We start from the raw sequence: 24,858 nt of genomic DNA on the forward strand, positions 1-24,858 counted from the left end.
GGCTGCGTGAAGAGAAAACCAGCCCTACACGCATGCACACATGCACACATGCATACCCATGCAAGCACACACGTGCACACACGCACGGATACACACGCAGGCACACATGTTCTTGCACCAACACTCACATGTGGACATACATGTGCATGCGCGGGCTCATACGCACTTGCCTGCTCTAAGCCGTGAGAGCCTCTGGACGCCTGCACTGAGCAGAGGGAAAGCTTTACGGGGTAGAATATGAGATTCAGGTTTACATGGACAGGACCAAGTCTTAAATTAAACTGAACATGATGGAAATGTTTGAATCATGACGTCATGAAAGGAGCCCCCACCCAGGGGAAATGGAGAATTTTTTTTAAAAAAAGATTTTATTTATTTATGGGGGGAGGGAGTGAGCACAAGCAGGGGGAACAGCAGGCAGAGAGAGAAGCAGGCACCCCGCAGAGCAAGGAGCCCGCCATGGGGCCGGATCTCAGGACTCTGGGATCATGACCTGAGTTGAAGGCAGCCGCCCAGGCGCTCTCAGGGGAAATGGAGAATTTAGCACAACATAGAGATTATCAATGATGGGAAAATGAAAACTCTTCCATGTTCATACTTCAGGACCAGCTCTCTAGGCCTTTCAAGAGGAGATTCGGTCCATGTTTGTGCCTGGTCTTGGGCCACGCTCTAGTCCATTCCCACCCCTCACCCTACTGTTCCTCATGCCTTCCAGAATGTGCAAAGTTGCCTCAGGCTTCCGTGCCCTGGCTCGTGCTGTTCCCTCTGCCCAGGATACCCATCCTCTCTGTGACTGTTTGCCAAACTCCTACAAGTACTTCGAAACCCAGACCAAGCACCTCTCCTGTCTTGAATGGTCCCTCTCCAGGCTCCCATGGGCCCTAGGATGTAAGCTGTCAAAGCACCTTTGATGTCTTACGATAGTGGAATTTCATGTTGATTTCATTCGGAGAAGAGAGGAGCTGGCAGGGTGCAAAATAGGGTTGAGAGCCAGACTGCTCACTGTACGTCTTGTTGTATGGATTGACTGTCGAGCCCCGTGAGTATATTTCCTATTTGAAGACAAGTAAAGATACGATACGATACAATGAAAGGATTGATCCAGCGGCAGTGTGGAGCACTGCTCTACAATAAACGGGAGTGAATTATTAACATATAAAATAGCATGGATTAACTCCCAAAACATAATGCTGCATGAAAGAAGGCCGTCTGCACAGTCGGGACACCTACTGCATGGTTCCGTTCACACGGAGCTCTCTAGAACACCCTAAATGAATGGATGGTCACAGAAATCAGGTCAGTGGTTTCCGGGGGTAGGAGGTGGGATCAGAGATTGGCTGGGAAGAGGCACAAGGGAGATTCTTGGGGTGAGGTGATGCAAATGTTTTTATCTTGATGACGATGTGGTCTCACGGATATATACATGTGTCAAAACTCATTAAACTGTACACTTAGAATGCATTTTATTGCATATGCATTATGCCTTAGTAAAGTTGATTTAAAACAAAGAAAGCAAAAAGAAAAAAATGCAGAGCCGTCCGGAGCCTAGAGTTGCAGAATCCATTTGTTATACGTGCAGTGGTCTTGCGTGGTGTAAGCGGGGACCACTTCCAGGGGAGCCAGAGCACGGGCTCGGCAGGCTGGGCAGGTGGAAAGTCCGGTTGGAGAGGTGCGTCGGAGCCAGGTTGTGGCGGCCTTGGCGGCCACGCTGGATGTTTACATTTCAGTCTGAGATAATGGGGAATGAATGGAGACGTTCCGCTAGAGAGGGGTTTTGCGGGGAGGCTCCTCGGGCAGCACTGGGCAGCAGAGCTTGGAAGAGGAAGAGGTTGGAAGTGGAGGCCCCACTTCCACTACCCTCAGGCCAGAAATAAACCTCAAACAATTTCACAAGCAACCTTCTCCCCATCTCAAGTTGCTGAAAATTGGGCTGCCTCAAAGCCTTGAACCTTCCCCGCCCTCTCTCCCAACAGGCTCAGTTCCTCATCTGGCCGCTGATTTATAAGCACCTCGGCACGGCTGTCTCTGTCAGGAAGGGAGGCTCCTACCGACGGACTCTGACCAACCCCTGCCCGGGACGTTGCTGAGGACAGGATGATGGCCAGACCATACTGTGTGGTAGTGGCCCTGCTGCTGCTGGCAATGGTCTCTGGGTTCGGAGAAGGGGCATCCAATCCTGGGTTCGTGGCCAGAATCACCAGAAAAGGCCTGGAATATGGTAAGGGGGGGGGGTCAGCCTTTCCTCTGGTGCCCACTGTTGCCCACGAGAGTGGTGTGGTAACCAGGACAAGGGACCACCGGCTGGGGTTCTGCCCCTGCCTGGCTCAGAGACCTTGGATATGTCCCTCTGGGCTTCAGTGTCCTCGTCTTGAGTATCAGAGGTGAAGGATGGGACTAGACCAGCATTTTCCCCAGGGGGTCGGTGGACCACACTGGAATTGCTGGGACATATGTTAAAATACAGATTCCAAATCTCCGTCTCCTAGCAACCGAAGCTAGGCCTGGGAATCTGCGTTGTGACCATATGGTCCAGGCAACAGTGAAAAACCCAAAGGTTTGACCACGCTGCTGTGAATGAGTCTTCAAAAGCCCCACGTATCGTATCACTACTTCCACAATCTTATTGAGTAGATAAATAACGCTTGCTAGGTACCTGGCACTTTGAGTTCATGATCTAATTCAATTCCTATGCTCCAGTTGGTATCATCGCTATGACCATTGTACAGATGGGGGAAGTGAGGCTCAAGGAATTTAAGGGACATGCTTGGGAGCACACAGAGAGGAAGTGGCAAGTCCTACATTCAATCCCAGTCCGTGTGATTTCAAAGCCCGGCCGCTCGACTGTTGGGCTTGGCTGCCTCCCACCGAATGAGCTGACTCCCGCTATTTCCCCTCAGGCCGCCGATTCGGAGTAGCCATCCTGAAGAAGGAACTGTCCACGATCAAGTTGCCTGATTTCTCAGGAAGCTTCAAAGTCGGCTGGATTAAAAGCGTGAGCTACGACTTTTACAGGTGAGGTCTCCATTCTCTACTGTCAGGGCAGTGGAGGAGGAAGAATGGGGGCCTGGGTTCCTGGGGGAGGGGCATAAACATGGAATCAGCACTTGGATTAAAGCCAGAAGGGTCATGACCGGCTCTTGTGGGGCTTCTGGAAGGTACTATATGTTTCTTGAATCATCAGGATGGGAGGGAGAGCCTTAGAGATGGTTCATAGGCCCTGAGGTCAGTCCTGCAGAAACTAGCCCTAGATTTTTGCTCTGCCAGGGACCCCAGCTACTCTCCTGATTGCCCAGATGAGGGACCTGCTTGAGATATGCTAGCCATCCCTCCAAAGCTTTTTAGGGGTCTGTAATGAAGGACTTTGAGTTTTTCTGGAACCTGATTGCATTTTATTTGCATACTGCTTCTTGAGGAAAACATCCACACGTAACCCTAGTGAGGAATAAAGCAGGTGGCCGGATCCTGGTGAACCAGCCGCAGCTCCTCGTCTCCCTCCCTGAAAAGCGTAACTGACCTTAATCTCCCTGTAGCTTTTCCACAGTCAATCTTAGAGTCTTCACACCTTACTCTTTCTTTAGCCGTTCCTTGGTTGCATGGATTTTCTTCCCTTGGCCCCTAAGTGTCCATAATAGATTCTTGGGGATCATTTATTTATCCATCTCGGATAGAAGAGGCTGCCTCTTGGAATCCTCCCAAAGTCTCTCTGATAATGTCCCGAAGGCAGTGAGCAAAAAAGGAGCTACTTTAAATTTGTGTGTGTACACACACACACACACACACACACACACAATACCTAGGCCATGCCACTTAGGGGTCAAGGGCCCTTCCCACCACCCTAGAGCACCCCTTGCATCTGGTTTTCACGGTAGGCCACTGTGGTTTGTTAACGTGTCCAGATCTGCCACCAACTGTGAGCTTTTCAAGGGCCGGATCCCAGTGGATGTTTGTTGCGTGAACTAATGCGTGTTGATGCGACAAGAGCCACAAACTCAAATGGCCACAGGGAGGGGGTGGTGTAGATGAGCATACCAGGCAGCGTGACTATACCCATCCCAGACCGGCCAAAAATGCAGAATCCACACGAGGAACTTCAGTGGAGGGAATCTCATACACGGAATTTTCTTGAAAGGTGTTAGAACAACCAAAAAACCAAATAGGGGACAGTGAAGCAGCCCAGAAATTAGCAACAGAAAGTCACCAACAACCCTAGAGCCCAAAAGTCTCATTCGGGGGGCTAATATGTGCCTGGCCTTTCTGGGTTTCACGGTCTGCCTTCCTTCCCCAGACTGAAGATCCATCGCTTCGAGCTCAGGAACTCGGATTTGAGGCTACGCCCACGGCAGGGGGTCACAGCCTCCCTGTCCAATAACTACGTATTTGTCAGTGGGAACTGGAAGGTGAAAAAGGCTTTCGTGTGAGTAGTACTTGGGTTAGAATGTCTCTCAGACAACCAGTCTACAAAGGAGCCAGATCCGACCGTCTCCAAGCCTCCACTTATTGATCTGTAAGATGATTAATAAGAACGGGCCTCATTGATACAGCTGTGGATTAAGTAAAGTAACGGAGGTGAGGCATTTGGTAATTTGCCTTTCCGGCACACAGCAGATGCTTAAGAAATGCTGGCTGCAAAGTAGAGGCTCAGTTAGGAGAGACAGCTAGTTAGTAGGGGACTGGGGACTGGGCTTCGGGCTCCTCTTCCTGGAGGTGACTGACGTTACACCATTGCTTCCCATAACTCCCAATCAGCACCCTAGACGGTACTTTCGATGTGAGTGTGGATGGCATTTCCATCTCAGTTTCTCTGAACTTGGGCAAGGACCACTCTGGACGGCCCACTGCCTCCGTGGCCCATTGCCGCAGCTCCATCGGCCACATCAGCGCTGACATTTCCGGACGGCTAAGGTAAGTGACTGCATGCACTTGCGGGAGCTTGTCAAGATGCCTCGGCATCCAGCTCACCCACGGATGCTCCTGAGGGGGCGTAAGAGCACGATGTAAGGTGCCCCAGGATCAGAGGTGAGCAAAGTAAGGGCCTGCGGGCCAATCCGGTCCGCCTCAGGTTTTCGTAAGGAAAGTCACGGGAGCACGGCCACGCTCACTGCTCGCATCCCGTCCGTGGCTCACTGCTCGCATCCCGTCCGTGGCTCACTGCTCGCATCCCGTCCGTGGCTCACTGCTCGCATCCCGTCCGTGGCTCACTGCTCGCATCCCGTCTGTGGCTGCTTTAGAGCTACGAGAGCAGAGTGAAGCAGCTGCAACAGAGACCGTGTGGCCTGCAGGGCCCAAAATATTGACTCTCTGGCCCTTTAAGAAAAAGTCTGCTGGGGCGCCTGGGTGGCTCAGTCGGTTGAGCGGTTAAGCATCCAGCTTTTGTTTTCGGCTCAGGCCATGATCTCAGGGTTGTGGGATTGAGCCCCCATCGAGCCCCATGTCAGGCTCAGCGCTCAGCACAGGGTCTGCTGGAGATTCTCTCTCTCCCTCTCCCTTTGCCCCTTCCCCCTACTCACGCTTTCTCTAAATAAATAAATAAAATCTTGGAAGGAAGGAAGGAAAGAGGGAGGGGATGAAAGGGAGGAAAGGGAAGAAGGAAGGAAGGAAGGAAGGAAGGAAGGAAGGAAGGAAGGAAGGAAGGAAGGAAGGAAGGAAGGAAGGAGTTTGCGAATACCCAGGCAAGGTGGCCTTTAATGACAACCCAGCATTCCGAAGTGACTTGCCAGGAGGAGATGCTCAGGGAATAGCGAAGGAATGAGGCCAGTCCCCAGAGTGACGCCTTCTCACTCTGTCTGGGTTGGCACAGCATCCCTCAGATCCTGGCAGGACACCGAGGCAGCTCAAAAGGCCTAACAGACAAGGATCTGATGACAAGAGTCTTAACAGGAGTGTGGGCAGGGTTAAGGGGTGTGTTCAGCAAGGGATGTCAAGGCACCTGGAGATGGAGACCCATGACAGTAGGGAGCTATTACGGCCCCTAGGGTTGGAGGTGAGAGGGGACGGAAGTGTTACCAGAGCCCAGAGTGGGCTGGAACCTTGGCGAAGGGGCCCTGGGGCAGGCGTGTACTGGCACAGCAGGGGGCACGCCTGGGTGTAAGTGCCCCAACTCCTCCCCCCTTGCTGCCTGTGCCCCTCGTCAGCCAGACAGCAAGAGAACTCGAGAGTGTTACCCCCGCAGGACACAGAGAGGAGCGGAGGGCACAGGCCGGGGGCGGGGCAGGGGGGCGGGGTTGGAAAACAGAACAAATAGCCAATTGCCTCTTTGCTGGACATGTACTTGCTGGGTGACCGTGTTGGGGGGAACAAATGTCAGCAGAAAGGTGGGGTCCTCTGATCCTGCCAGTTTCGGGGGGATTTATATTTTGGGAACCCAGAGACGTAGCTGTGCATTTACTCAACTGGCAAGTGTTTTCTGTACAAATACTAGAGCCTTTGCACTTAAGGCTGCCATTTGGAAAAGGAAACTTAGTGGAGACTGGATAGCTTGAAACCACTGTGCTGTTTTAATTGGGTGAGCATAATACCCCATTTCACAGGAGCAAAGCTGTGAAATTCTGTGTAGTTTACACACACACACACACACACAGTGGAGATGGACACAGTGGGGGCCAGAAAAACATTTTTGCTGGTTTGTTAAGGTGGTGACAGCTGCATAGTTGGGTGCTATTGATATGGCCCAGAGGCATGAACACCCAGGGTCTTGACCAAAATGGGGAGTTGCTAGCCTTACTCGGTCATTCAGTTAACAAATATTTATTGATGCCCTATTATTCGTCAGATCCTGAGCTGAATTCTAGGAATATAAGATGATGCAAGAGAGATGGCGTCCCCACCTTGGTGCAACGTATATTCTAGTGGGGTGGAGACATGAAGTATTTTAATATATATTGAATTACCTTCAACATAGTGGTGATAACATGCTTCTAAGGAGAGTCCAGATACTATGAATGTAGAGGGTTTACCTAACATTTGCAGCAGAAACAGTTCCTTCAAGGAAAGGATATCTGAAATGAGCCTTGAATTGTAGCAAAAGAGGAGGAGGGGAGAGCTTCTCTGGTGGAGGAAGAAGCATGTGCAAAGATCCTGAGGCATGAAAAGCCTGTGCTTCCCAGGAAGTGAGCAGAGGTCAGTGTACTTGATGGGGTGGTGATTAATTAGAAAAAGTGAAGAGACTAGGCAGGAGCCAAACTCTAGTCTCTACCCTGAAGGGAGGCAGTGGGAAGCCACTGGAGGATTTTAAGAAAGGCTGGGATATAGATTATCTGACTCCTTTAAAAAATCACTTCCTTTGCAGGAGATTAGAGCAGGGCAGATTGAGTGGAGGGAGACCAGAGAAGGGAGAGGCAGTTGTCCAGGCGAGAGATGATGATGTCCCAGGGGCAGGTGATGGCAGCACAGGTGGGGGGAAGTGCCTGTGGCAGATCTAGGAGATTGGACTAAATTTGGGCAACAAGAGGAGGAATGGGGCCAGGATGACTTTATGTAACTTGTGATCCATGGAAAGTTTCCTACTGCTTCGATCTGTTCTACTTAAACTCAATATTGGAGGGGTACCCAGAGATGTTGGAGGAGACAGACTTTTCTAGAAGCAACACCCCCACCCATAGCTGTCAGGGACTCCAGCCATGGTCACTATGGCCGGGGTCATTCAGACCCAGCCAGGGTCCAACGTTAAGCCAGTCTATGAGTCCTGGGCTTACTCACGGCACAGAACCCTGGAAAGTTCAAGATGCTTTCTGCAGAACCCCCAGAAAATACTTGTGTCCAATATTACTGCATGAATTTATAATAAACATACAATTGTAATATACATCACTCAATCAGCAAGTATTGAATGGTAAAGAAAAATAGTGAGAGAAAAAAATTTTACCAGACATAATTCCACTAACTTAGTTCACTGATTTCCCACAACCTCTCACCCTTACCCTAGGTGAGAACACAGTGTGTGATGTCTGTTCTGGGCCACGATTCTCACCGAGTACTATCCGTGGTGGGGAAGGGTCTCTGAGGGCAGCTTTACCTGAAGTGGGGTTAGACTCACATCATGAGCTCCATGAGTTTATTGACCAGTGTCCCCTCAACTCGGTGTTGAGCTGGTTGGAGGAGCTCAGTAAATGTTTGTTGAATGAATGAGTGAGTGACTACTTGCTAAACTGCCAGGTTAAGCTGTTCGGTGGATTTTGTAGTGTATAAAGAATAGGCCTGACTCCCCTTCTTTCTCTTCCATTGAGGTATAAATAACACACAACACCATAGTAGTTTCGGGTATATGACACAATGATTTGCTACTTGTAATTACTGTGACACGATCGACCACAATAAATCTCGTTAACCTCTGTCGCCATGCATAGTTACAAAATTTTCTATTGTGTTGAGAACTTTTAAGATCTACTCTTAGCAACTTTCAAATACGCAATACCGTATTATTAACTACTGTCACCAGGTTGTACATCACGTCCCCAAGACTTACTTATGTTATACCTAGAAGTTCAGACCTTCTGACCTCCTTCAACCATTTTGCTCCCTGCCCCTGCAACCACCAATGTGTTCTCTGTATCTATGAGCTTGATTGTTGTTGGGTTTTTTTTAGATTCCACGTTTAAGCGAGATCGTGTGGTATTTGTATTTCTCTGTCTGACTTATTTCACTTAATGTAATATCCTCAAGGTCCATCCATGTTGTTGCAAATGGTAAGATATCTTTCTTTTTTATGGCTGTCTAATACGTGTGTGTGTGTGTGTGTGTGTGTGTGTGTGTGTGTACCACATTTTCTTTATCCTTTCATCCACTGATCAACACTTAGGTTGTTTCCATATCTTGGCTACAATAAATAATGTTGCAATGGACATGGAGGTGCAGAGATCTTTTCAAAATCAGCGTTCTCATTTTCTTCAGGTAAATACCCAGAAGTAGAATTGGTGGATCATATGGTAGTTCTATTTTTAATTCGTTGAGGATCCCCCACACTGTTTTCCATACTAGTTACACCGATTGACATTCCCACGAACAGTATATGAGAGCTCCCCCCATCTGGTTGGCTCCCTTCTTGGGATAACACGGAGGAAGCTCAGATCCATGGGTGGCCTTCCTTTTGGGAGTCCTAGTTAATCATAAAGTGGATCCTGACTCTCTTTCCTCTTTCTTCCAGCTGGATCCTGAACCTCTTCCATGAAAGAATTGAAAACAATTTCAAAAATATCTTGGAACAAAAGGTAGACAAAAGGATGAGTAGCTTTGTGGTTAGTACATGGATCATTGGCATGTGCGTATTTGGTATTTGGAAACAGTCTTGTCTCTTAAGTACATTGTCATTTGAATTTGCTTAGTAAAACTTTCTTCATTCATGGTGCAAAGGCAAGCTTCAGGGCTTTCCCAAGTTTGTATGACCACATATGCTAAATCGGCATTTGGAACTGGCAGAGTGTTTGATATGTAGTTGTAGATAATGTTACAGAGAGATGGAGAAGTGACTTTGGATCCTTCCCTCACACCCTACACAAACATCAATCCAGATGGTCTAAGGATTTAAATGGCAAAACAAATCCAAAACTTTTTAGGAGAAAATCTAGGATATCTTTCTCGATAAAGGAGAGGAAAATATTCTTAAATAAGACTGACCCCCCCCCCAAAATGCACCATATTGAGAACAATAGTGGGCTAGCTTCAGTACCTCTCACCGCTGGATAAAGCCTTGGAGGCAGAGTGCCTCTTCCATTTACCTGGTGTGTATCTTTGGGCCGTTGATGGACCCCGTGGAGCCTCACTCTACTCATTTGTAAAATGGGGACAAGGACCCCTATCGTGAAGGGGGCTGGTAAAGATTTGATTCGAAAACCACTTAGCAGCACCGGGCACACAGGCTGTGCTCAGAGCACTCACCAGTGTTGCAGAGTCATTTTTCAACTGCGTTTCACCTTCTGGAATCTTCGCTCTTGAGCACATGGGTTCTGCCGTCAGACCTTTGGGGTTAGATCCCAGCTCTGCCCCTTTGCTGGCTGTGATGCCGTGGTTAACTGGCTTACCCTCTCTGAGCCTAGGGATTCTTGTCTGTAAAACAGGAATAATGACAGCATCTACCCTGCAGGGCTGTTGGGAGGACCGTATGACATCATACACACAGGGCCTCGAACAGAGGACGGGAAGAGTAAATGGTGCGAGGTTATTTTCGTTGCCATTTATGCCCCAGTCGCCTGGTACGGCAGGCTGAGGCCAGAGGCAAGCTGTGGTCTCTGCCCTACAAATAAAGGAAACATGGTCCAGAAAACTCTGGATACCATGTGTCCAGGGGAGGATGGGGCAGGTGCCAGAGAGGCTGAGCCGGAGGAGTGGTCAGTTTCAGGGGATGGTGGCGCTGACTGTGTCCCCACGGGGCTGAGAGTGTGAAGAGAGCTATGAGGAGAGAGAGGACCCCTGACCAGGGGACTTGGGGTGGATGAAGTCAGGCCCTTACCGTGTGCCCCAGGAGAGGCCAGGTCAGGCCCACGGGACACAGGCTGGCTTGGTGTTTGCACAAAACTTTGGTTCCCAAAGTGGGGAAGCTTCCCCAAACGAAGTGTTGATTTTCAGTGATGTGGAGCTTTGGTATTGCGTCATGCAGAATGACGGAATGACGAAGGGATCCCCTTTGCAGTCCTTTTTCTCTCTCTCTTTACACCAAAGGGAAATCTCAGTTTGGGACCAATGTATCCTGAACACTTTTAACAAAAAAGGGCCATTATGCAACTAGGCGACCCTATCTAGCCTGGCTTCCAGAACATTGTTTCAGTCCCTTGTATTCTTTTTCCCTAGTTATATCATGTTTATGCCAAGGGATGCCAGTTTTCCATTGACAAGTGATACAAAGTTTTTGTATTTTTTATTAAATGAATGTGATTTTTAAAAGGCCATTTGATGTTAAGTGGGTAGTAAAGTGAATAGGTGAGATAGGCAAAGTCATAGAGAGGGTGTAGGAATAGCTGAAGTTAGGAAATCAGAAGACGGGGGACTTCTGGGACCTCCCAAGCTGAAACTCGTCATGTACAGAGAAGTAGGTTGGTGGCCCGCTGAAGAATGGGATTCCTTCTGGCTTTGCTTTGGGGCCCTCTGGTGGCCCTAGTCAGTACTGCCTGCAGATCAGGCACCACACTCCTTAGGATCCCTTATTCCCAGATAGCCAGGAGCCTGAACCCAAAGAGAAGGGGCTGAGGAATGAGATGATACTTTAGGAGCTGCCTCCCACACCTGGAAGCTCTCCTGCTTTGCCTCTCGGCTCTCTAATAAATGTGTTTATGGGCTATACTTCTTGCCACTTACTTCCTGCCAAGACATTGAACTGAGGACCATGACAATAGCAGACCCAGAGCAGTGCCAACTTGGCCACCATTCACTTTTAATGTGGGTTCCAGAAAAGTCTATGCACTTAAGCTGGACCCATGTATGTGGCCCAGCCCAAATGGGACAGTGACGAAGCACGGTGTGTTGACGGAGGTAGTGTCCTCTTCTCCCTTTCAACACACTCCTCCACCCCTCACACACCTGCCTACAGGGTGAGGAGAAAAGCCAGGTTTCCTGGAGGGCGGTGGGGGAGGGGCAGGGCCCCGGACAGAGGGAGAGGGGAACTCACCTGACTTTCTCCACCACTTTCTGCAGATCTGCGAAATGGTCAGGAAGTCAACCACGTCTCACCTGGAGCCCTATCTCCGGACTCTGCCAGGTTTGGAGGCCCCCCTCCCTTCTCTGGGTACCATCAGATGTCATGACACCAACTACCCCCAGACCATCACCATCATCTCCCAAGAGCCCCAGGAGAACTTTCCCCTTCGAGTACCTCTCCATCCTACAGAGCTGGATATGGGGTGACCACCTCTCTTGGGGGTCTGTTCTGGAGGTAGAGGAGTAAGGCAACTAAGCATCGTGACTCGGAAACATGCTGGGAGCACGAGGTGGGCAGAGGATGACAAGCACGTGGGAGAAGCACGTGTTGGCTCTGTCCTGGCTGCTTTAACAAGACAGGGATGCTCTGAAATCCCTGCGTAGGGCCAGGGGTCCACCCAGACCTGTCCCTCTGGCTGCCACAGGGAACTTCTACAGTCACATATCAGGTCAGGTCTCCCCCTGTTCTTGGAACCCATCAAAGACTCCTCTGACTCTCAGGACACTGAGCCCCGCTTTGAGTGACAAGGCCTTGCTTGGTCTGGCAATGTGGCCGGCCACACAGTCCCTATATGCCTCCAATGTTATTAATTCCTCTAATACACGCTCTATGCCTCTACTATGCTCTGACTGCTACAAGATCTTTGCACTTCATTCCGTCTGCCAGGAACGTCCTTCCCCCACATCCACCCCTTTCACCCAGTCAACACGCGTTCTTCCTTCAGATCACAGCCCAAGCAATACTTCCTCTGACTCCCTGTCCAAATCAGGTTGCAAACCCCTCCCCCTCACCATTTTACCCTCTGTTATATGACTGGTATCATCCGATGGACTTATGCTATCTAAAAGAGTTGAAATTTTACATTTATTTGCTCAAGTATTTGATTGTCTTTCCCTTCCCCCTCCCAATCCTTGACTGCCAAAGGACAGAGACTCTATCTCACACAACTGTTTCAGGAGCCCCTTGCATTTTGCCTGGCATATAGCGGGTGTTCAATAAATATTGAATGAATGAATGAATGAATGAATGAATGAATGAATGAATACTGCACTCTCTTTGTGACTGAAGGTACCATGGATCACCCCCAGCCCCATTTCCATTCTCCAAAGGCAACAGTCCATGTGAAAGGAGAGCCCTGGAATTGTGCAGTGCACAACTCACACAGCTATGTTTGACTCCCCTATTCGTAACACTGTCTCTTTCCTGTTCCACAGTTATCTTAATGATTGACCAGGTTGCTGGCATTGACTACAGTTTAGTAGGTGCTCCCCAAGTGACTTCTCAAGTCCTAGACACACCCTTCAAGGTAAGTTGCTGTGGAGAAAGGACCTTAGAGCTAAGGACTGGCAGAAAATAAGTACTAATTCCCAAAGTTGGCTCCTACCCTCCTTCTCTAGTTCATCTGCCCATAAGTTCCCATCCCTGACCAGTGCCCACAGCAGCAGTAGGAAACTAATATGCCCCCTCTTCATTCCAGTCTCTTCCACAGTTCCCTGGGGGTTGAGCCAGGTCTTGGAGTGCCATCTTCCTCCCATTTTATTTACTTAGCAAACACTCATATGCTTCTTACTAGGTGCCAGATGCTGAGTATTTGTACAAATGTTCACTTACGTAAATGTACGCATAGGCCCATCAGCACCATTCTCATTCTGCAGATGAGGGGCTGAGGCGCAAGGGAGCGAGGGACCTGCTCAACGTCCCAGAGCCAGTACATGACGGTTAATCTCTAGAGTCCCTGCTTTCCACCACCAGGCCGCATCCTGAGCCCAGAGAACACAACACATACCTCCCCAGCCGACCTGTAAGAGGGGGATTTCAGGCAGCTGTCAGGGTCTAAATATTGTGGGGCTAGAAGGAAACTGTCAGGACCCCAGGCCCACATTCTGGAGAGGAACCACCACCCAGACCACCACGCAGGGCACAGGAGGCTTCCCCGGGCTCTGGATGCCTCTGCCTGGCACCCTGTCTGGTAGGAACCTTGGGGGGGTGACGTGTCCTTCTGTCTCCAGGGTGAATTCTTTGGCCGAAACTGGCACTCCCCAGCCCCCTTCGATGCTCCGACCATCAGGCTGACAGAGAAACATGACCACATGGTCTACTTTGCTGTCTCTGAGTATGTCTTCAACACAGCCAGCCGGGTTTACCACCAGGCTGGGCGCATGAACTTCACCATCCAAAACAAGCACGTGAGTAGGGGAGGGAGAAGGCTGGGGGGGGGGTGCGGATCCCAGGAGAGAGCGTCAGGCCAGACTGTAGCGAAGCTTGGGGGTTTTCAGGAGCCAGGGAAAGAATGTATAATCCGAAGCCTGCCAAATAGGGGTTCAAATCCAGGCTGCGCATGTGCACCCCAACAGTGCCTGGTCCCCAGGGATTGCATGAGAGATTGTCTGTTAAGAGCTTGGCGTCTGATGCACGATGCGTATGAGCCATTACTGGCACTACTTTAAAAAAACACAGCAGACTCTGCAGTGTCATATCGGGTCCTCCAGGCAGCAGATGCCAAGGCCACACTAGACTTGGAAGAGATGGATTAGGGGAACGCCCGCAAAGGGGAAAGGGGAGAGGAAGGAGGAGTAGGAGGGGACAGACTTCCCACGGAGCTGTGGAGGAGAGGGGAAGGCAAGCACACTGGGGAGAAGTGCTGCCTGTCCCGCAGCTCCGAAGCTCCGAGAAGCCTCAGCTCAGCGGAGGGAGAGCACAGAGCGGAGCCCCTTCTCAGAGGAGTGCCCTAGCAGGCAGAAATCGGATGAGCCCGGCTCCAGGCTAAAATCCTGTGCGTGACCTTTCCAGCCTGACCACAGGCTATTAGGAAGGCTTGACCTGGGGGCTCCTCCCAGACTAGACTTGGTGCCAGGCTAGTGCTCAGCAGTCTCCAGAGGGAGCTGTGGTCAAGGACTCAAGCGTCCGCCCCATCCCCTCCTGGGCTGGGGCTGGTGGTGCTCTCAGGTTGATCTGCATTCCAAGCCTAGACACCTCGTTCAGAGGCCTCCTTATGGATGGGGGGAGGGGGGAGTGGGGGATCCTCAGATGAGACTGTTCAGGTGCCTCTGCTGAGACCCCCTTGCTGGGGCCTGGAGGACAGCTTTCTCCAGTCTGACTCGGTACTCAGTACTTTTCCACTAGCTCTGCTCTCCCTCCTCCCCCTGGGACCATAAACCAGCAAGAGCCTTTTCTCTGGGGCTCCTCTGGCAATAAGGTGACCCCCCTCCTCCCCTCTGTCGATGCATCTGACCTCACAGGGGTCATGCCACAGGGGAAATGGAGTAGTGGGGGCCAGCACCCCTTGCAGTGGAGCCTCTTGCTTACACTATCACAGTAAGAGAATGAGGGCTTGTCACTTTCAGTGTGGCTCATTGTCTTGATCCTGCCTGCGACTGGACAAAATTCTCTAGCGCTACACGGGCTGTGCTGGGTCAGGGGCTGGGGGCTGTCTGGGAGAGCATAGCCCCAGCGTGAATGGCTGTCAGCCAACTGCCCTTCTCGCAGGGGACCCCCTGAAGGGAGGTCTGAGCCGTGAGCCCCCACAGCCAAGCCCTATAGGAGCCGCCCAGGTAAAGAGGGAATCTCGAGGGAGGAGAGAGGGAGGAAGGTGGGCTGTGTGCAGGTGCAGGCAGCGCTCACCAAGCTGGAAGACCAGCAAGGCAGAGGGGCGGGGAGAGAACACCAAGAGAGAGGGTTAGAAAAGGTTTGGACGGCCATATCTGGAAATGGATTCAATCCAGGTTGTAGTGGTTATGAGCTCTCGGTGGCCTCGAGGGGAGCAACCTAAGAAATAATAAATAACAAAAACAGACAGTAACTAAGTGTTGACTGAGATTCCAGGCACTGGGCTTAGGGCTTTACCACGCACCGTCTCATTCAGTCCTTGCCCATGCTGCATGGTGAGTGCTATGATTATCACCCCCATTTCACAGATGCAGGACCTAATAAGTTTGCCAACAGGTAGTCAGCTAAAAAATGGCGGGAGTAGTATCGAACCTAAGCCGTCTGACTACAGAGTCCGTATTTCTAACTGCTACCATGTCCTGCATCTCAAGTAGCCTCCTGCTTCTCCTACTGCAGATTCCCATGGACTCTCCCATCCGCCTGCACACCAGCTCGTTCCGGACCATCATTCCTCGGGTAAGACCTCTGAACACTCATCACAGAGATTTTGACCTGGACCAAGTGTGGAGAGTAGTTGCACATGAGTGAGCTGTGCAGAGACTTTTCTCCTGCCCTCCCCCTGAGCCTCTCCCCTCTTTCCCCAGCTGGCCAGGTTGAACCCCAATATGGAACTAGAACTTGAGACGTCACCTGAAACAGCTTACCTATTAGAACAGTGGGTAAAGATAAAAGTCATTAAACTAATTTTCATGTACAAAAATTCCCATCATTGTCTGACCCCTTGTGGCATAAAGACTCAGGATCTGGATTCGGATTGATTGCCCGTGTTTGAATCCTGGGTCTGCTGTTCTCTGTCTTTGGAACTCCATCTTGTCAGGCCTCAGTTTCTTCATCTGTCAAACGGGGATGACAAGAGTACCTGCCCCACTGGGTCGCTGGGAGGATCACGTGGGAGATAATAGCACTTAAGCAGTGCAAATAGACAAGATCCTTCTGGGGCATGAGGAAGGGGGACGCACATTGGGCAGGCTAATAATTTGGGGCTAGGCCAATCATTGATATTTGTCTGATGTTTATGTAGAGATTAGCTGAAAAGAGACAGAAACACAGTGGAGAAGAACAATCAGCCTCCCTTCTCTTGAACCAGGCAATTCAGCTCCAGCCCCAAACTTACACTGTAGTAAACACAAGCTGGCCTGCATCGAAGGCAGTATGGTGACCATCGCTGTTACTGCAGCGTGCCCATTAGGGTGTCTCACTTTATTAGAGTGTCCTTTCCAACCGCAACAGTCGCCTATTGGAAAGGAGTTCTGGAAAAAAACTGCCCTTCAGCCTGCAATATTTCCACTGCTGGTTTAAGGCCCTTGGAGATTCAGGCTTTGGGTATCTGCCCATCTGGCCTTCCCTGATATATCTCGGGCTCCCTGTCTGTCTCCCGCCCTCCCCCGAGCCTCTGTTCTCTTTCTCCAGCTGGCCAGGCTGTACCCCAATACGGAGTTAGAGCTTGAGATGTCACCTGAATCAGCTCCTTTCCTGAGGTTCACCCCTGGAAACGTGACCCTCATGCCGGTGCTAGACATCCAGGCCTTCGCTCTCCTGCCCACCTCCTCTGACCGCAAGCCACTCTTCCAGCTCAGGGTGGTAAGTCTGATCTCTGGACAGAGCAGCAAAGGATTACATCTGCCAGGGGGTAAGCCCCTCCTTCCACTGAAGGACTGGGAGGCAGATAGATGCTGGAGGCTACTTCGGCCTGGGGGGAACCTTGCATTTCTGGCCACAGCAGCCAGGCTTCCCAAGGGTGTACTTCATCAAATCACAGTCAGAATTGCTAGAAACCTTAAAAGTCATTCACTCCAGCTAAGTTGGACAATTTTAGCTTACTCACTGTTACATTTGCTATAAAAATAGGTTTAATCTGAAGCATAACTCTTTTGAAATTGTTATAAACAAAATCATTAAATTACCTTTTTAAAGAAGGTATAAAATGTAAAGAGCTCTTACGACGGCAATACTCTCCAAACTGATTTACACATTCAACACAATCCCTCTCGAAATTCCAGCTGGGGTGTTTTTGTTGTTTTTTTTTTGACACGCCGATCCTAAAATTTATATGTAAATTCAAGGGGACCCAGAACAGCCAAAACAATCTTGAAAAAGAAAAACAAACTGTAGAACGCATAGCTCCCTGTTTCAAAGCTTGCTATAAGGCTATAGCAGTCAAGATAGTGCAGTACTGGTGCAAGGGTAGACATACGATCCACGGACTAGAATTGAGAATCCAGGGATAAATGGCCATATTTATAGTCTACTGATTTTCAACAAGGGGACCAAGACAATTCAACGGGGGAAAAAAGCTTTTAAGAAATGGTGCTGGGGCAACTGGATATCCACATGCAAAAGAATGAAACCAGATGCCTTCCTTAGACATACACAAAAATTGACTCCAAGTGGACCCGAGACCCAGATGGGAGAGCGAAAATCACCAAACTCAGAAAAAAAGCCACAGTACTAAATCTTCATGACCTTGGGTTAGGCAAAGCCTTCTTAGATACAACTCAAAAGCATGAACAAAAAAATTAAAAATGGATAAGTTGGACGTCACCAAGGTTAAAAACTTCATGCTTCAAAGGACATAATTCAGGAAAGTGGAAAGACAACCCACAGGAGAGAAGATATTTGCAAATTGTATATATGAGAAGGGACTTGTATCCAGAATATATAAAGAACTCTTACACCTCGGTCATCAAAAAAGACAATCCAATTTCAAAATGGGCAAAACACTTCCTCCTCTGGGAAGATTGAGTAGATGTCCATTTACCTCCCTGCTCTTGCTGAGTCCAACCCAAACCTTACACATTACATATAAAACAAACAAGAAAACTCTGAAAGGCAGAGAGAAAAAGATAGATAAGCCAGGGGCCTCCAGATCTAGGGAATAACATGATGATGAGCTCCCTGGGGTTTCTTTTTGCCCTGCATACGCCAATTTGGGGCAACCCAGAAACACCAACAGGCGTGAACAAAAAGAGCCCCAACAACACTGCCTCTCTCTAGCCAAAGGACCAAAAAAGGGGCAGCCTGGTAAGATAGAAAACTTGTAAACAATCAATAACTGTGCTCCTAAAGCCAAACACCAGAGAAAAAGCTCTGGCCCTAACCCCACCCAGGCCAGTAAAGGCTGACTGGGGATCCGAGACTGACACTGGCATGAGGCTGTAACAACATGCCCTAACGTCCCTGCTGGGGGGTGTCAGTGGAACAGAGAAAAGAACAAATGAATTAAGATATAGAACAACAGAAATTACCCTATCTGAACTCATAGCCTGAAAAAAATGAACGCAGCCTCGGGGACCTGTGGGACTACAACAAGAGACCTCCTCTTCCTGTCCTCAGAGTCTCTGGAGAGGAGAAAGTGGGAGGGGCTGGAAAAAGTACTCAAAGAAATAATGGCTAGAAATCCCCCAGATTCAATCATCTGGTTCAACCCCAACCCTCGACAGGCCAGGCTCCATCCTCACACCCAGCTGGCAGTTGGTGGTGTCTTTAAAGGTCCCTAGGGCTCAGGGACTCTCTGGACTTCTCTTAGTAGCCTGCTTCCAAGCTCAGTCATGCTTCTTGGTGGATAGTCTCCCCATTCAAATGCTCTGTGTCTTTAGCCTGGGCTTGTTTGCCCTTCTTGATGCTTCCATTAAGACCTCTAAAACCTCAGCTCACCTTTCTTAAAGTCAGCTGTAGAGCCACGAACATTCTGCATCCTCAGCCCATAATCCTTGGGTAGCTGCTTTTCACCCACATGTCCCACATCTGGCTGAGGTTTCTATTTCTGAAGATTTGTCTCCTGGACTGAGAGACAACAGGATTTCTACATTACCTGAGAGGCTGGGTTTTTGCTTTTCTAGACAACCAACATCTCCGCCACCATCAGTGTGAGCTCGGACAGGATTGTTGGTTCAGTGACCACAGGAAGGTAAGAGGCCATGGGCAAGGGGAGGAAATGGGGTAGGATGGGGATAACCCCGCAGCCCCCAGAGCATCTAGTCCGTTCACTGATAGGGCTGGCGTTGACCCTGGGGGACGGAGGTCTCCACTGGGGCTGGCTTATCCTCCAATCCGGGTGCCCCTTTGGAAAGGCGTGTTGACAGTGCCTCAGTGAGGGAGGTGAACTGCTGCAAAGGGATTACTTAGGAGCCATAATCTAGTTGGAAGACATGGGGCTTTGCAAGGACTTTATATATAAGATTGAGAAAAACTGTCAGTACTGCGTTTCAAAAAAGGAGATTTTAGATGGAGGATTAAAGGTACCCCAAGGCACTCTTTGCTGCTGCCCTGCCCGGATACCCCACAGGCACATACTCAACCAGTGAGTCAGTGGGCAGGAGGGACTACACCGCCAGCAGGGGCTGGCCCATGCCCTGGTGCGTCCTTCTCTGGAGCCCTCACCCATGCCGCATGTCCCACCCACTCTGGGTGCTGCGGAGCAGATGCAGTGGGTGCGTCAGAGGAACTAATTCCTGGCCTCGGGGGTCGATACCTGTCGGCTGAGAGAGTGCACTGAGTCCATTAAAATGAACATCTCCTTAAGGCATCTTTAAAAGAGAAGCTAAGGGTGAGCATATGAGCATTTTTTGGAGGTCCCAGAATTTGAGTTTGTGCCTCAGCCAGAGAAGCTAAGGGTGAGCATGTGGGCATTTTTTGGAGGTCCCAGAATTTGAGTTTGTGCCTCAGCCTGCCTTGGGGGTCTGCGGTATCCGAGAGGACAGACGAGGGCTTGGACTGCGGAGAGACAGCAAAATGAGGAGGACATAGGTGGTCCTCACACAGTGGTTTTACCAAGGAATTAGCAAAACTACTCTGCCCCATGAGCAGAAAGCAAAATATTGGCCCAGGGCAGTTAGAATCCCTGAACCATGGGGCCAGGGCAGCAGCCAAGAGGATCAATGGGGGGATTGGGGTTTGGCTTCTATAGTGACAACACCCGAGGGCCCCTGAGTCGCTCTGCCTTTCTTCCCTCCTCCGGGTGCCAGCTGTTTGCCGGACGTCATTGGACATACAGAGCACTACTCTTTGCTTCCCACTTTTTCCAGTTAATTTTTATACCATCTTAACTTATTTAAGTTATTGAAGATGCTCAGTAACGGTAATTTGCAACAATGTCACTTCCTCTTAAATCGCTGTGATGCTGAAAGCCTTAAATGCGCAAGCACCACATTGCAGAGGAACCCTCGGGCGCCCGCCCCCCAGAAATGGCCTTGCCCATAAGCGCTGCACTCCCCACTGGGGTAACTGCGAGGAAGTAGCAGCCACGGCGTGGGGTGACCCGTGCTTCTCTTTCTCTGCACAGTAAGCTGAAATTGGAACTGAAACACTCCAACGTCCGTTTCATCAACGTGAGTGGTTTTCTCCCAGCATCTCTTGTGTATCTTCTCCAAGCAGGGCTTCAGGGGGCTCCAGGAGAAGCGCCAAGGCCCCCGAGAAGACTGCGCTGCAGTCTTGCCGGAAGTGACGCCATGTCTGAAAGTTAATCGTCTAAGAAGGGCACTGCCTGAGGGCTCACGGGGAGACAGGCCGGACATGAAGAGCACGAGCTTTGAAGGAAGATAGATCTGGGCTCTTAGACCAGCCGTGCCACTTGTTACTGTGTGACCTTGGGAAAGTAACTTAACCTTTCTGAGCCTCAGTTTCCTTGACTGTAAAGTGGGAATACACACTATTTACTTCAACCACTTCAGATGGGAACTGTAGCATGAAATGGGGCAATGAATTTAGGAAGACACTTTGACAAAATGCTTCACACGTAGTAAGCTCTCAGTGTATGCTCACTATTGTAATAATAGTGGCTTGGGCGCGCAATGCCTTACCCAAATCCTCAGGGCTGATGCGCTTCAGAATTGAGAATTTATGAGAGGTCATGTGGAGCAGGAACTATAGGTGATAGAACTCTTCCAGCAGGATCTGGGGCAGCACTCTGTAATCAGACACATTAATACTTCTGCAACAGATTTTAAAAATATCCACACGAAGTGGAATAAAGAAACACTAAATATCCCCATGGCGATTCAGGTCATGTTTTGCCATAAAATGAGCTTGTACGTACCGGTAGAGAATGAAGTCCAGAGACTGGAGTTGGGGAGATTGTGAATAAGGAGCTGTCTATCTGCAGTGGTGACAGTCACAGGCAACCTGTTTTGTAAGTGGGAGGGCATGTCGGTGTTTCTGGAGGCGGGGCGGGGGGCGGGGCAGCGAGATGTTCTTCCCTCAGACTCCGGTTTTCATTCATGTCCTGTCTGCTCCCTTTGTTCTGCCCCCCCCCCCCGCTCCAGGTGGAGCTGATGGAAGCCATCCTCAATTACTACGCGCTCCACACCATATACCCCTCTCTCAATGGTGAGAATGATACTGGGCGCCTGGGTGGCTCCGTGGGTTCAGTGTCTCACTCAGTTTCAGTTCAGGTCATGGTCTCGGGGTCCTGGGATCAAGCCCCGAGTCGGGCTCCGCACTTAGTGCAGAGCCTGCTTGGGATTCTCTCTCTCTTCCTTTGCCCCTCCCCCTGCTCATGCTCGCTCTCTCTCTAAAATAAATAAAATAAAATCTTAAAAAAAAAAAAGGACAGCTGCTACTGACTGCCCTGTGCAAACGTTAAATTCTATCCTTTCTGTAGGATTCATGGATCAGTCATTTAGTCATTCAACAAGCTGAGCCCCTCTTCTGCGCTGGCGGGGGTCCTGGCAATCCGTTGGGCTTGCCCTCATGGAGTTTACGCTCTGTTGGGAAGGGAGATGTGTAACAGGCAGTGACAACCAGTGTGATAAATGCTGTGACACGAAGCACAGGGGGCTGCAGGAGCTGGGAGGGGGCACTGAATGTGACTCAGAGGTCGGTCCAGACTTCCAGGAGGCGAGGGTCACGTTGAGTCCCAAAGCACAGGGAGGTAGGCCAAGGGAGGAGGGGCATTCCAAGCCATACCTGGAGAACACCTGGTCTTAGCACACCTGGGTTCTGGACCAGGTTAGGTCACTGACTTGCCAGGTGACCGCGATGGAAATGGTGCTCAGCACGGTGGCTGCCTGAGAACCCAGCCGGCCTCCCCCCATGCCAGGGCCTTCTCCGCCCGGCCTCACCATCTGTCTTTTACCACTATGAGATAAGAGCAGGGCAGTTGTCCTAGAAAAGACAAAGGGGAGGAGATGGTGGTCCTCGGGGATGAGTCCCTGGTCAGAATCACAGCATGCCCCATCCCGGGCCCCTCTGGCGGGTGGAGGCTGTCCACATCTCTCCCCTCCTGAAGAAGCCGCATTGACCAGGCATCCGCATCTCCGTGCCCCCCCAACAGAAAACCAGCCCTGAATCCAATAGCCAACCACATTTCGAAGTAGCCTGTCCTCTCACAGGCCAGCGGCAATGCCACGAGCATGTGTCCGCACCTCCCCAGCCTTCCCCATCCAGCCCGTGTTTCTCTGCTCTTTATCTTCCAGCAAAGCTTGAGGAGGGCTTCCCTCTCCCTCTGCCAAGGGACACCCACCTCAACAGCTTGGAGCTCCAAGTCCACGAGGTCAGTGAGACGTGGGGTCTGGGTGGGGAGCTCTAAGACCTCCTGGGAGGGCTGCTTCGGGGCTGGTAGAATTAGGGGGAGCCCCTGACTCCCACTGACATCCTAGAACTAATGTTTATAGAAAAAAATACTTTTGTTTTAAATTTTGGAATATAGAGGGCAAGTGTTGATTGTGTGGAATCTTGACTTCCACGTGAGCTCAGTTTCCAGTAACTCAGTTCAAACACGTCAACTGAGGATCAACACTGTGCAGGGCCCATTAGCCACGTAGGGCAGGAAGAGAGTGTGCAGAGGAGTCCGATTAGATGTCACCTTTCGGGGTTAATGAGCCAGAAACCCCTTGGTGGTGTGAGAATCTCCACAGGCCCCGGCCAGCCTTCCGGCCCGCAGCAGCAAGGGATGGGCCTGGAGCAAAACCGAGCAGGCCTTCAGGGCAAGAAACACATCAGGAGTGGGGACAGGGACAATGACAGTTCACTCTCTAACTCCAGAGGTAGCCATGTCTTCCCTGTTCATAGCATGTTCTTACTCTAAGGGAATCCTGGACTACGTCCTCATAAACTAATTGTGTGAGGGGAGTGAATTCAGGCAGCACCCAGATGTGCACTGTTCTCCTGGGAGAAAAAGCTTTTGGAGGAGGACAGTGACATTCGTGCGTGTCTTCCGGAAATCAGAATATTGGGAAATGCAAATAAATTCCCAGGGTCAGGGCAGCTAAGAGGGACAGTGTTTTCTAAAGGCCTCCAAGGCCTACAGGCATGGTTTTTGCACTTACCTGGTTTTCGGGCCAAGTGAGAACTTGCCTCTTCCCCTGAAGGTTTCTCTTCCAGGAAGATCCTATCCTCTGCAGCTCAGAAAACGGTCTTTCTTGTCTGTCCTTTTTGCCTTCTCTCCAGAATTTCTTGCTCTTGGGAGCCAACCTTGATTAGGCTGAACATTGAAGAAGGAGCAGCGTGGCTGGAGGAGGGGACAACACCACAGCTGGGCCTGCCCCCGCCCCCGTGGGGGGTCCAGAGGCTGCAGCCGCTCTGCCTCCACTCACCATGAGGGCCTCCTCCACGTGGACACTCGTCACCGGGGAGCCTGGGGCACCCGAAGACACCCCTGACCGTGGGACACCTTCCCCGCCCCTCTCCTCCTCCTTCCTGTGCCCTTTCCTGCCCCCTTTGCATCTGTCCTTAGCCTTACTCTGGGCAGCCGCTAGAATAAACTTCAGTGAAGGGGGGAAGCGTGAGCAGTGTCCAGTCACCGCAGAGCTCAAAGCACGCTGCTTATCGTTAAACATGAACTTAGTTGGACGTGTCCTTTGATGTTGTGGTTACAGGAGCAGAAGTGAGACAACGTGGGCTTAAAACCTTGTGTTGCCACTTCCTTGGTGCATAATATTCACTGAGATGGGAGCAGAGACCAGCCAGCCGCTACATGAGTTCCACATTTAGTCAACAAACCTCGATTTCAATTTGCTGATGAGTGTCCTGCACTGGCCTCTGTGTCTGGGCTCAGTGCTGTGGGGGGAGGGGGTCAAAGTCTTCCTCAAGCTTACAGCCGAAAACAGGGGCCAGCAGACCAGAGAGCAGATTTTTCAGGCTTTTACCACACATCTTGTCTCCATCGGGACTACTCCTCACGGCCATTGTAGCAGAGAACAGCCAGACAGCCAGCGAGCGGGCGTGGCTGTGTTCCAATAAAACTTTATTTACAAAAACAGGCGGCAGGCCAGATTTGAGTTCGGGCCACGCGGTGTCCACCCGTGGTCTAAAAGAATAATCCACCACCAATAGATAGGATTTATACCATGAATACAGGTCTGGTTTTCAATTAGGAGATGTGCTAACATGTCCTACCTGGGCACAAGAGTAATAAAGAGCTCAGGCTGGAGGCAAGCCTGGCCTTCTTTCGAATAGTGGCTCCCTCTCCTCGGCTCTCCGCAATCCCCCAGAATCCTCAGTTTTAAAATAGCACAAGCAGTGGCCAATGACCATGCCACTCGCAGCCCCCTGCTCAACCTTAAACGTGTTGAATGACTTAGTTGCACGCGTCGTTTGACATCATGACGTGGGGAAGAGGAGAGATTGAAATA

At 50.4% G+C, this 24,858-nt stretch overlaps 1 protein-coding gene across 4 annotated transcripts; it reads left to right on the plus strand.

The window, feature by feature from the left end:
• Positions 1 to 1,993: 1,993 nt before the first annotated feature.
• On the plus strand, positions 1,994 to 24,003 carry LOC103669764 (lipopolysaccharide-binding protein-like). 4 transcript variants are annotated; one of them, XM_008698104.2, is made up of 15 exons: positions 1,994 to 2,218; positions 2,898 to 3,012; positions 4,286 to 4,414; positions 4,747 to 4,902; positions 9,140 to 9,230; positions 11,620 to 11,683; positions 12,838 to 12,929; positions 13,633 to 13,809; positions 15,686 to 15,745; positions 16,700 to 16,870; positions 19,129 to 19,196; positions 20,571 to 20,616; positions 21,550 to 21,613; positions 22,702 to 22,778; positions 23,675 to 24,003. In XM_008698104.2, exons 1-15 carry the CDS (start codon positions 2,095 to 2,097, stop codon positions 23,705 to 23,707), a joined length of 1,467 nt encoding a protein of 488 aa, XP_008696326.1. In that variant the 5' UTR covers positions 1,994 to 2,094; the 3' UTR covers positions 23,708 to 24,003. The 4 variants fall into 4 exon arrangements, 3 of the variants coding, with proteins under 3 accessions (XP_008696326.1, XP_008696327.1, XP_008696328.1); XM_008698105.2 differs by having other exon boundaries at positions 1,995 to 2,218; positions 9,140 to 9,203; XR_005836936.1 differs by lacking the exons at positions 20,571 to 20,616; positions 21,550 to 21,613 and having other exon boundaries at positions 1,995 to 2,218.
• The last annotated feature ends 855 nt before the right edge of the window (positions 24,004 to 24,858 follow it).

Source organism: Ursus maritimus, unplaced genomic scaffold, assembly GCF_017311325.1.
Source record: "Ursus maritimus isolate PB19 unplaced genomic scaffold, ASM1731132v1 scaffold_22, whole genome shotgun sequence".
Taxonomy (NCBI): Eukaryota; Metazoa; Chordata; class Mammalia; order Carnivora; family Ursidae; genus Ursus; species Ursus maritimus.

Coding starts and splice junctions, on each gene's coding strand:
- LOC103669764 (XM_008698104.2), top strand. CDS start 2,095: ATGATGGCCAGACCATACTGTGTGGTAGTGGCCCTGCTGCTGCTGGCA. Junction 12,930..13,632: donor TCCTAGACACACCCTTCAAG/GTAAGTTGCTGT, acceptor TTCTGTCTCCAG/GGTGAATTCTTTGGCCGAAA. Junction 13,810..15,685: donor TCACCATCCAAAACAAGCAC/GTGAGTAGGGGA, acceptor CTCCTACTGCAG/ATTCCCATGGACTCTCCCAT.